The sequence below is a fragment of the Emys orbicularis genome, chromosome 7 (genome assembly GCF_028017835.1).
Source record: "Emys orbicularis isolate rEmyOrb1 chromosome 7, rEmyOrb1.hap1, whole genome shotgun sequence".
Classification (NCBI taxonomy): domain Eukaryota; kingdom Metazoa; phylum Chordata; order Testudines; family Emydidae; genus Emys; species Emys orbicularis.
This window is the reverse complement of record NC_088689.1, coordinates 85,711,189-85,723,806: the sequence shown is the minus strand read 5'-3', so window position 1 is coordinate 85,723,806 and position 12,618 is coordinate 85,711,189. Positions and strand designations below refer to the sequence as shown.

Genomic DNA, 12,618 nt, shown 5'->3' with positions numbered 1-12,618 from the left:
GCAAATTTTCCTGAATCACAGCCAGACAAAGGGCAGTTTTCTATTGCTCCTTTTTAAAATATCACACTGGTCAGGATTAGCTGTTTACAATAGAGTTACCAATGGCCACACTCTTGCCTCTTCAAGAACCATAAACATTTAAAGTCCTTCCTATTTATATGCAGAGTGGACTTATCCTACTCAGATTGTTTTTACGTGCCTTCCCAATGTGACCGGTGCTATTTTAACTCCTGGATGTGTGTGTGGTGTTGCATTCCCTCTCTTTGTTAAGAGTCTGGGTTGATTATTTTTAATTAAATATTTTCCATGTGAATACCATGTTTGTGGCGTATAGGCCTGGCCCTTGACTGCTCCACCTAGCCTGGAAGTGCAAGCTGCCCAGGAATGATTTCCAGCCTAGCTTGGAGCAATCCCCTTGGAGATGGGCAGGGAAGCTGCTAACTGAAGAGGACTCCTGTCCACTAGGAACTGCCATGAGACTAGGGAGGAGACTTTCCAAGGACAATCAGCCACCCAACTCCCTTTGAATTTCAAGGGAACTTGGGCATTTACCTCCCTTAGGCACCTTTGAACAGCCGAGCCTAAACTCTCTTCCCACAAGGTACCTCCCAACTAGCAAAAGCTGAGGTGGTTTGAGTCATATGAATTCTTTACGCACCTAACCAGGAGATTGCCTCTGACTCCATTCTAGGCAGTCCAGCATCAGAAGACGCTTAGGCCATGTCTACACTACTACGTTCTATAGGTGTAACTACATCAGTTGGGGGTATAAAAAAACACTCCCCCCAGCCGACATAGCTATATCGGCAAAACCCTCAGCCTGGACACAGCTACGCCAGCAGAGAAGAGAGCTGCTGCTGTCATAGCTAATGTCATTTGGAGAGGCAGTGATCTGACACTGGCAGAAACCCCCCTTCTCTTACCATCCATTACATCCACACTAGGGGCTCCCTCAGTATAGCTATGCCAGTAAAGCATTTACAGCATAGACAAGGCCTCAGTTGCGCCCCCCTCACCCCGCAAACCATAGCACTTCCAGACTGAGAATGCAAGACTTCCTTTCCCTTTGCAGACTGCCTCGGAGCTATCACCCCCACAGAGAGACAATGAAAACATTCCACATAGTTAGCCACAGCTGGCATGTTTACACCTTCTGTCACTCCATGGTATCAGGGTGTGCTCAACATAGGCCAGTCCAGGAGACATTAGGAAGCATGAGGGGGTGAGGGTGGGGGGGGGGAAGAGACAGGGCAGAAGACATGAGATCCAGGCATTTGTCCATACAACAAAAGAATGGAGGTATCATTTCCCATAGCGCTTTAAATTTTCAGCAGAGACTCAACAGAGCACATTGAATACAGCAACTCCTCCACATTATCCTGGACACGGGCAGCCAGGCTTGGGCCTTAAGCCAGTCTCTTGCTACCTCTGCACCTTGTCTGCACCAGGGGAATTGCTAATTAGCAGCAATTGGCATAGCTGCACCAGACCTGAGCCTTAAAGGTTGAAAAAGGTAAGCTGGAGATACTACACCTGTTGTGCTAATCCGTTTATTCCTGCTTGAAAAAGGGGTAAACACCAAATTGGTGCAAACCCTGCCTTGCCCTTGTCTACACTTAGAGTTCATCTGGACTCGGATTTAAAAGCAGGGAGTTAGACATGTTAGCGGACATATTCTATAAATCTAGAGTAGAAGAGACAGCATAAACTTTAATGTGAGTTAATTGGTAGAGAGGAACCCAAGCCTATACACTAGAATTCAGCTCCACCCGTTTAGAGCATGTTAAAATCGACAGGGCCTCGTCTACACTAGTTTTAGAACACGCTAACCAGCACCTTTGAATGACGCACCTTCAAACTCTAATCGGCTTGTTGACAGCCAGCTGCTCAAACTTGGCTCTTCCTGAAGGTAAACCCAGTCAGCTCAAACAGTTGTATTTTAGTCACCCTGGCCACGCCCTTTAAAAGCATGGAGAACTGTGAGTGGAGGGGCAGGTCTGAGCCACCCCTGGGAACTCTGACAGGCACAAGTTCGAGAGGGAATTTGGAAACCCACTGCAGAGGGGGCCCTGCCTCTACCACAAGCTGGGATCTGCTCCCTCTCCGTGCACTGGTGCTCACACTTCTAGTCCCAGGCCTTCCAGGAAACTGGAGCAGGGTTAATAATAATGCATTGACATGTTTAGAGTGATTAGTTTGATCTTCCTGGTGTTTTGCTGCCTGAATGCCCAGCCTCCTTTTTACAAGGATTTCAAATACCCATTTGACAAGGGGCCCATGGTTTTACTACTCACCCATCTGCTCTGTCCCCTCATCCACACCAAGCACCACCTTCCTCTGCCACAGGACGGCATTCTCTGCTGCAGGCGGCTGAGCCCCGTGGAAGAGCCTGTCCACGCTAGCACACTGACTTTGCTGGGGGATTGTGTGGGAATCAGAGCGCACCCCAGCTGTGTTACAGCGTGGAGTGGGGGTGGAGCGAATGAGTGGTCACAGCCACGCTACTGACGAATTACACATCCTGGCCCCGGGAAGCTACATGAGCATGGGACAGTCAAACAGGCTCCATCCACAACACTGTTACGTACAAGGTGACGGTGGGTCTACCTAGGTCTGTATATACAGTGACAGCGAGTTTCCAGGTTTTCCTCCCAGTGTGGGTGCCATATTAGTGTCCTTTTGGTCCTTACACAGTGTCAACAACAGCGCTTCCTCAGAACTAAGCGGACAATGGGTGAGCTAGAACAGACTCCAGCTCAGCTACCCATCACTACTCCACACAGCTAATGAGTCAGGCTAGTCCAGCAACGCCTCAAGCAGATCTGTTATGAAAATGCCATTTATAGCCCCTTCTCTGATTACAACTGCACCAAAATAAGTGCACCAGCCCTCCACCAGCCACCTCGAGTCTCTTAAGCATTCTGCTGTATGGGAACTACAGCAGGGTCAGAACTAGTCCAGTTCTATTTGAACTGCTATAGCCTTTGGGATGCTGCTCATTAAAGGACAGTTGTGCAGACCCTGAGATGGACCAAGGGTCCTTGCAGTCTTAGTATCACAAAGCAGATCTTCAGCCTGCTTTTTAAAATGCTATCCAGTTGTTAAAGGGTAGCTTTGTACAGCCCTCTCCCCCAGGTGGAATTGTTCTGTTACAGGCCATTCAAAAGGAAGTCCCCTATGAATCACCAGCGCAATAGCTGTACAGCATCTGGTCTAGAGAGATGACTGCCATGAAAGTGATTCTTCTCCAGCCCAGAACTGGTAAGAAAGGTGTCAATTAGAGCAGGGAGCTGGGTAGCTGACATTAGCCTAGTTCAGGAAATAAGTGGATGGAAAGAGGAGCTGTAAAAGCCAGCAGATCCTTGATAGAGTATGCTGACTTGAAGCTGCAGATACCCAGAGCTCTTTGGGGAAGGGAATATATCCTCATATACATTTGTCCAGGGTCTATCACAATAGAGACCCAGTCTTGAGAGGGGCTTTGGTCATTACTGTAATATAAAATATTGAACGAGAGTATCCACCCAGAGCCTACGACCCATTAGAGAAGAGTCCCACAGAACACAGTAGCGAAGGAAATTGAGTTTTTAAATCAACCCACAGAATTCTACAGCAGGGGCAATTTAAAAAAAAAAAATCAAGTTCTATGGGGCAATTTAAAAAACGCTGTTGAAAAGACTCAAGTCCCATGGGTTTCTTAGGTAATTTCCACCTGGGAACTAGCCACCTTCTTATCGATTAGGTAGATTTTTAGAGAGGATGTAGAACAGACATGAATTATGCTGCTTCAACACTGCTAGCAGCTAAAAGTTACCCTGACTGGGAGAGAGAGTTAACGATGATTTAAGAGGCGCAGAGGAGAAGGAACGAGGATTTCCAGAAGTCAGTCTGGTTTGGTTTCTCCCCTCCCACCCCAAAGTTTTCTACCGAGGAATTCAGCTCTGGCAATGTTTTGAAGAAATATAACTAAATTCCATGTTTTTACAGTGACTTGGAAGAAGATGGCAAATAAACTAGCAAATCTGAGCGAAGAAGCTGTTGGGGGAGAAACGACAGAGGGTTTATATTACAAATTGCAGCGTGACAGTGTAGACTTCATAACATTCATTTAATCCCTGGGTTACCGTCACTGCACCTAGGGCTTTTGCAGGGTGAATTATGGGGCCGATCTGGCACCTGTCAAGTGGGGGTGCACCAGGCCCTACACGGGAAGGAGTGTGTTAGCACGAGGCAGGGTGCGATAGCTAGAGAACTTCCACTCGAACCACAGTCAAATTGTTTTAAAAATATTTTATTCTTTAGAAAATACAGTGTTGAATACAGTGTGTTCTGCTTTTCCTTGCCCCAAGCTCAAACCCACACCGCGGCCCAGCCTGTTCCTCCTCTCCCCCACAGGCTGTGTCTGCCACGCAGCTATCGCTAGTTCAGCTGCGCAGCGGCAGCTCTTGTGCACATAAGGCAAAGGCCGCTTCCAGCACATGACCTGGCAATTTTATCATCATGACATAGTGGTAAAATCTCCAGAAGCTGCCAGAGTCTTGCCTAGGGCTGCCCCTGCTGCAGTTGTAGAGGCCGATAGCACCAGTAGGGAATTTCCCCCCTAAAAGTCCTTACTGTAGACAAGCTCACAGTACTACCGATGTGTGCCTTTTGGAGTTTGGGTAGGCACTGGAGGACTTGAGGGCTGCTGGGAGCCCCGAGAAATCCCCCATCCTCCTACGGAGGCGGCTCATGTCCAACCACCCTTAACTATGCAGTCGGCAGCTGAGATAGGCCTCAGATCAAAATCAATTCCATTTGGTGCTGGTTGTACTAAGAATTTCCTTGGCTTTCACCATTCGGCAACATCTGGATGGCCTATGCGACTCCCAGGACAGACTGGAGACCAGGTCTTTGTAGATTTGGTGTCCACAGGACAGAAGCCGGCCCGATAGTGTCCTAGCAGGAGGAATGGGCACCTTAGCCCATTGCTCCCACACATGCCAGCTCTGAGTAGGCCTGGCTAACCCCAAGAATGTTCAGGCTAGTGTAGAAGGGGACTCAGAGGGGCTACAGAGCTGCCCCATGGTAGGGACTGATGGAGCTATTCAGAGGGCAGAGTTCATGCAATGAGCTCTGTGGTCCCACTCTCTCCCCCATCCTTCTCTCTAGGGAAGGACCAGAGAATGTGACTCCGAGGCTGCTGTGACATCTACACAGTAGCCCAGGGAACTCAGGACAGGTCCATCAATGTGCCCTCCCTAAAAAAAGCAACTTGAGGGCAGAGTGGGGGTAGGTGGTCCTTCCTCCAACTCACCAAAGGAAATGGGGTTGAGGGAGGGAACTACTGCAGACAGCCCCATTGGGGAAGTGGCAGATGATCTTCAGGCTACATGCCTCCTTTAAGTTCCACAATGAGCCTCCGAAGATCCCAGCCACTCTCCATGCCCAAGGCCTGCCAGACATCATTCCCAAACATCTGGTGGTCAGAGTCACCAACTCCACCCCAGGCACAAATTTAGAGTGGGGAGAAAAGTGGCTACATGACTATCCCTTCATCCCACATGATTCCAGCTACTCCAGGACCAGAATTTGCCTTAAGCATGGGGTTACTTTATGGAATAAGTGGGGTGAGGAGGGGAAGTACTAATGCCAGCTATGGGTTTTCTCTTCCTTTACTGAAGTTCTGATAGGTCCTATAGCTACATTCGATCATGTATTAGGAGAGTATCAACTGGACCTTCGCCATTAATATGCATCAATAGAGCACAACAGTGGGATCAAAACTAACTGACGAGCCCAAATAACATATGGTCTAGAGACAGTCTGGGTGACCTAGTTTACATTGTAGACTTTTCTAAACTGGATTAACTTTTTTCTAAACGGGGGAGAGACTTCGGAGACGGAAGTCAGTGAATAGGTCAACAGCTACCACCACCCCAGATATACTTAATGCCTACAAGATGACCAGGTCTCCATGTCTTTTCCTGGGATCAACGGTGGCCAGAAGCATGTAATCAAACACTTCCCATGAACCGTCCATGCCCAGATGAGGATGCAGAAATAATGCCTCGCCCAGGGAAAGAGACTAGAACTCTCCTAACACAGCTGTTCCAGCACTTGCTGTCCTGGCCTATTATACGCTCCTGAAAAGCGGACTGTGCGCACATTCCTGATGGAATGGGATAACATGAGGCACCAGCATGACAAATTAACCCTCTGCCTCGACAGAACTAATACAGATCACTTATTCACTGGATCTCACCGTGGCAGAAGGATGCCCCGGCAGGTGTTAGTGTCCCACAGCACAATATAAAACATGGGTGGAATAGGTCCTTGCATGCATAGGATACCCACCCCGTATGTGGACCCTTTCACATAACTTTCCCAAAGGTACAGCGCTAAGGTACAGATGGTCAGACAGTTCAGCAACATCCAGAAATGTCAGCAATGGCTGTGCAATTAGAATAGGAGCCACAGAAGATGTAATTACATCACTCCATGAAGAAAGCAAGTGTCCAGGTCTGTAAAGCCATTGACCTCTAGAGAGTGGGGAGGAAGGGATACTCTCCCCCCCCCGCCCCCCCACATGGCTGGATATTTCATGGTTTGGTCACAAGAGAATCCCGCTGACTAGTTCCCATTACTATTGGCAGGAAACGCAAGAGTTCTACTGAAAAGCCAGGGAGGTGAAAACCCAGCTCAGACTGGGACCTGTTGGATAGTCTGTGCTAGGGAAGGTGAGCAAGACCTCTAAGCTAAAGTCCCTGGCAATGACTGCCTATGTCTCCTGCCAGGTCAAGACTTACCCCTAACCCGCTGACGGGCATCAGGAAGTCGGCTGCCCCAGCGCTGCCATGATCAGTTCCAGGCAGTAAGGCCAACAGCCAAACTCTTGGGGGCTAAAGGACTGCTGAAAACCTCACAACAAGGAGACAGATGGGCTGAGCCGGGGGCTGGTAAAATCCCTTCCTCACCACCTCCCTGCCTTGTGCTGTAGACCAAGTCACCACCATTTCCTGCCTGGAAGGGACGAGTTGACCTCAATCCAGACTCTTTCTGCTCAGGGATTGGGACGATCCCTGATGCAGAAAATCAACCTAGCTGACATCTCCTTCAAAGTTTCCATGGCAGCCAAGAGAACAAAACAAACAATGGCTTCGAGTCTAATGGAACACCACACAGTTCTACTGAATAGAGAAGGCTGAGTGCCCTCGGATGTGGTACAAACAGACGAGTCAGAGGCTGCCCAGGGGCCGGAATGACGTGTGCATTAAATACTGTGACCCACGGGAACAAACATCTACTAGGTGGATTTTCAAAAGCCACAACTTTCCCCCTTTCGCAGCAGCGGTCCTGATGCTCTAATGCATGTGGGCCTGGACAACACATGTTCCTTCCTCCTTCCCCATCACCACCACAGCTCACCTCAACTTTCCTCGTGGGCCACAGCTCTCACCTCTGTCCCTGGGAAACATTCTTACATAGACACCTCTTTGCCCAACCTGGTTTACGTGGATCTACAACAGTCTTTTTCAGGCACCAAGCATTCCTGGTCAGGGTGAACGGACAGCCCTGCTAACCAGAGTGCAGAATGCAACAGATAAACCTGCTGATGTTAATGTTCTCCCAAACCAGCAAAGCCGCACCCTTAATGATCAATGCAACCGTGTATTGTAGCCCACAGCTAGAAGTGGCTATCCCCACTGCCCTGGTAGATGAGTGCAGCGCTGGAATGAAGGATGGGGATGCAACTGTGGGGCATACCGAAGGGTTAAACAATCGTGTGAGGATGAATGATGTTATAGGTTGACTGGAATGCACAACGCACACCTGGTTGGCTGTGGGTTGCTACCCTATGTTCAGAAGTCCCTGTGGCTTTGGATGGTGGATTCAGGACTGAATGGGTGTCAGAGGTTCAGGTGTGGATCTTGGTGAGTCAGGGCAGGATAGTAATGCATCCGTAGGGCTGGGAGTGAGTGTCACGAGATGCGTTCCTGCACCAGTGCAGTATGGTGAGGCAGCCCAGAGCCAGGTACTGGAGATCATGGGTCCAGTGGATCTGCCTGGGTTCAGATCCACTGGACCCATGATCTAGGGAGGTGGCTGGAGCTGCGAGAGGATCAAATCCCAGGCAAAGAAGAGCTGCCAGCAGGAGTTGATGGCTCAGGGCTAACCTCCCTTGTCCTCTTAACTCAGCTGTCATGAAGCAAACCTGCGACAAAGGGAAAACAGCACCTGGTTTAACTGCCTGCCAGAGAATTTCACACATCACAGGTAGGATACAGCTTTAAATTCCTTTAGTAGATCAGAATCCAGTGCCACAGACCTAGGGCTTCTCCTGGGCTGCTCTGTAAGCCAGAGAAGGCAATGGGTGGAAATGGAGGTGACTAGAGGAGCCTTCACACCTGGATACACAAATCCAAGCCAAACCATGGACTGTGAAATACACAGAAGAGCTCTCCGAAAGCCACTGCCTTTCCGCCCAAAGGTGAGGAACTGCCTGGCTTTCACTCACCTAGGCAGCATGCCCTTGCTCTTGGGGAGGTGGGGTGGGGAGAGGTCACTGATCACAGACCACCTGCCCGTTGAGTGCGTTCACGCCAAGCCTGCCAGCCTCAGGATGAAGTTGCCCTGCTGTGGCTGGGAATGCCAGGGCAGCGTTCCTGCCCCATGCTCCCCAGATCCCACATGCCAGCAGAGCTGCTGGCCCACTTCCTTGGGGAGGCAGCCGTCTGGCACGTATGTACCAGGGCACTGGCTAGCTGAGGAGACCGTTCCATAGAGGGGAGTTGTCAAGATTTAGGGACTTGGACACAGATAGCGGAGGTCTGTAGCAACACATTCAAGGGGAGGGGGAAAGCCTTTGGCTTTCACCATCAGATCAACCCCAACCAGGATTTCATTCCAAGGCCACTGCATAACATGGCTTATTGGTAAGTGAGCCCTTCAGTCAGTGCAGGCACCAGGTAAACCAGGTCACAAGGCAGGTGAAGTCGCAAGAGCATCAGTTTAAATCTCATTTCAGACTAGAACAACCATTCTGCTCAGGAATTACACAACAAAAGAGCGAGGGGGAAGAGAAAATAAAAACACGCACAGATCCCTCCCCTGCCCCAGATTCTTTGCCCCCCCCCCCCACCAAATGAAGCCAGGTGTTGATGATTTTACTAAAGAAGAGAGGGAGGGAAAGCCTCTCCGGGCTCAGTGGGCAGGCTCGGAAGTGGAGACGTGGATCTTGTGGAAACGGCCCTTCTGGGCGCCATCGGAAGTTCACAGGCCTATTCCTGACCCGGCTTCCTGCCCTTTGGGATCTAACTGTCCTCGCCGTTCTCCCCCGGCCCTTTGATCAGTCGCTTCTGTCCCCGTTTCCCCACGGGGCCCTTGGGCTTGGCGAATGCCTGCTTGAAGGCGTGCTGCTTGGGGTGGACCTCGTCATACAGGAACTCTGCAGTCAGCTCGGCTCCATCGTCAATCTCAATCTGGCACACAAACGGCACAGGAGGGGGGTTAACTCCACAATGCTGGTTCCTGATGCCCTCGAGCCACTGTGGGGAGAGAACGGGGGCCTTCTCCCCCCCAGCTCTGAGACAAGAGCCCCTCACCGCTGCCCTCTGTGCCTCAATGACCCCTGGAGAAAATCAACTCCCTCCTTTCCGCCCACAGCGTCCTCTCCACTCTCACATCCGGCTGGGCTCAGGGAGCCGAGACTTCCTGTTCTTCAGAGCCATATGGCTTCCTGGGGCGTCACTGGCACAATCACCATGCTCCAGGCAGCCCTTGGCGGGAAGCAATTACCTTGGCCCCATGCCACCAGCCAGCCTCTCCACCAGATATTCAAAATGCTTGCTCTGCAGCCGCCCTTGGGATCATGGCAACTGATGTGACAGACAACATCCCTAACACTCACACATCAGTGCAGGTGAACGCTAGTTCAGATTTGCACCCGCTGTGAGGGGATGGAAAGGACACCAGAGCCTCGCAGTGAAAGGCCGTGAAAAGCAGAAGGAAGGACGGGGCAGCTGACAGCCTCACATGGCTGAGCTGGTGCCTGACCCTGTTTGAGGCGAGATTTCAGGCCAGACAGAAAACTCATCTCAGGCCCAAAAATAAGCCCAACCTCCATTGATTTGATGCTGGTTTTTAAATCAGACATTTGAGATGGGAAGAGACTTATGAGGTCCTCTAATCCAGCGTTTCTCAACAACTGGTCCGTGGACCAGCGTCGGTCCCTGACATCTCCCTGACGCAGCAAGCTAGTCTCCGGGATCAAAAAGGCTGAGAAGCACTGCCCTAGTCTACCCCTGAGGAAACAGTCCTGCATTGGCCCCTATAGTATGTTCTCCTATATGCTCCCCAGGCCACTCTGAAATGACTCATGGGATGGGGCTTTCGCTACTTCTCTTAGACATCAGTAGGACAGTGCCCTTGGATGTTCACCTTAAATGTTCCCTTGCTCAGCTCTCAGGTGGGTTCCCTTTGGAACACCCAACAATTCCACTCCCTCCTCTTTGTTTACACCCTCCGGAGACTGGCAGAAAGGTGTGTATCTGCTCTCTCTGTTGTCCAGTTGGGGGGCATGACCTGCTGGCCAAGTGTTAGGAGACAAGGCAGGAAACACGGATTTACCTTCTTTATAATCTCCAGGGAGAACTCCTGCTCCACAGTGTCGAGCAGCCGGCTCTTGCAGCTGGAGTACAGCATACGCTCCTTAATGCCGCACTTGTACCCAGGCATGGAATAGATGAACACTGCAAGAGAGAGCAAGACTGTCAACATAACCCCAGCCTTAAAAGTTGAGGAACATGTGCAAACTGAGATCCAGCAGTGAGAATCCAGTCCTAGATCCTGCCCAGCTCGGCCCTGCATGCCCACAAGAGTGCCACACATGTAGTCCCGTGCCAAGCTCGCTACCATAGACAGGACTGAGACAGCAAAACCACTGTGGAGAGGAAACCAAAAAAAACCAAGAGAAAAAGCCTCCTGCAGCCAAACAGCTTCCTCCTCCTCCAACTAAACATTCTGGTGCCTGCAACCGGACTGCCCCAGCTACATCCTTGGCATTGGCTTCCAGAGCACTTCTTCAGCAGCAGCGTGGGTCAGGGGCCCTGGTTTAAGGGGTCCTCTGCTGGCATCCGAGGCGCTGGTAGCAGGTGAGTGAGCAAACGCCCTTCAGCGGAATGGGAACTGGTTCAAGATCCCCAGACAGCTGAGGGTAAGAACGGCACAGCAAGAACAAAACGAATAGCCGTCTGCCTGCCAGGATGACAGCAGGCCAGCAAAGGCATCTGCCTACTGACTCATTCACTGGAATAGTAGCGGCCTGTGCGGAGGGGAAGGTAGGCTTGGCTCCAGCCAGAGATTACACAGGAACACTGCAGTGCACACGTGGGCCGAACGTAGAGTAACGCCACGTCTGCCTAGGGCGGGGGGAACCCGTCTGACCCAGGTATTCTCTCTCCTAGCGGGGTACTGGTCGAGAGGGCTGAGCTTACCCACAGACTCCAGGTAGTCTCCCTCATGAGAGTGCTTGTACAGGAAGAAATGATAGCGACCGGAGTCCTGGGGGATCCTTTTGGGGAGGTCTGCTAGCTCCGTGGCATTTGTATGGACCAGGTCTATAGTCTCCCGCTCGAGATCCAGTTTCTGGTTAAAGGGGAAGGGAGAAAGAGTTCAGCATAAAACACTGAAATCAACGCTCAGAGGCTCAGCAGACTCAGGGAGAGCCCGAGGGCCGGGGCAGGAGTTGGGGGAACTGAAAAGCGCAAGGGAGACTGCCACTGCCTCCTTACCAGCTGGATGTAATTGATTTTCTTCTGCTTTAACAACTGGATGGCCTGCTGCGCATCAGGCTGCAGTGGAAAAGCCAGGCCCTGCAGAGTCTGGTGTTTACTCTCAACACTGATCTCGGTCTTCACCTGGAAACAGAGACCCCAACGTCAGACTGGACCGAGACAAAGCCAGTGAGGAGGAAGAGGAGGAGGGGGGTGGGATAAAGGGAACAAAACCAAACACAAACTGTGCTACTCTAACCCAGCCAGAACGGGTCACTCACAGCTCACTGAGCAACAGGATCTCCCGGGAAGCCCTCGCCAGGAGAGCAGCGCCTGCCAGGATGGCATGCCCACAGGGCACCGGTGCATGCAAAGCCGGCTGCAGTGCTTTCCAGGCTGATCAAAGCTGAGGGATTCCAGCAGAGGGAACACCCTTTGCCTTGCCTCATTGAGAACATTAACCCCAGGGAGAAGGGTCATGGCCTCGCTGGCATGGGAGACAAGTGCATGTTGTGTGAGAAACCAGCCCCCACACCCCAGAGAACATAGGGGGCCAGGGCTGCAGTGAGGAGTGATCCTGAGCAGCACACGGACACCCAGTCAGCAGAAGCGCTCTAGAATCCATGCAACTGGCCAAGAGATTGTACACTCCCATCCCAGACAAACGGGCATCCACGTGCTGTGGCCCCTCGAGGCTGCGCTATTGCAATATGCTGCCCCGGGGAGGACTCTGAAGGCCACCTGGAAACCAACAGCTGGTACAACATGGAGCGGCCCACCTGCATAGTGCAGCAAACCATCCGGACATCGCACTAACTCTGCCGGACCAGGTACATCTTAGTGTCTTGCCGCTTATCTCTCAGGT

At 51.3% G+C, this 12,618-nt stretch overlaps 1 protein-coding gene across 2 annotated transcripts in view; it reads right to left on the bottom strand.

Annotated features, from left to right (window-relative positions):
* The window catches only part of TWF2 (twinfilin actin binding protein 2), an 89,252-nt gene that overhangs the window by 1,587 nt on the left and 75,047 nt on the right, over positions 1-12,618 (bottom strand). Inside the window, exons 6-9 of one of the 2 annotated variants that reach the window (XM_065407377.1) lie at positions 11,772-11,897; positions 11,475-11,625; positions 10,609-10,730; positions 9,294-9,461 (exon numbers count right to left, since the gene is read on the bottom strand). In XM_065407377.1, coding sequence (XP_065263449.1) covers positions 9,294-9,461; positions 10,609-10,730; positions 11,475-11,625; positions 11,772-11,897 — 567 coding nt within the window. Of the gene's footprint in view, positions 1-9,293; positions 9,462-10,608; positions 10,731-11,474; positions 11,626-11,771; positions 11,898-12,618 lie in introns of those variants that run through there. The other variant, XM_065407378.1, reaches the window with a different exon arrangement.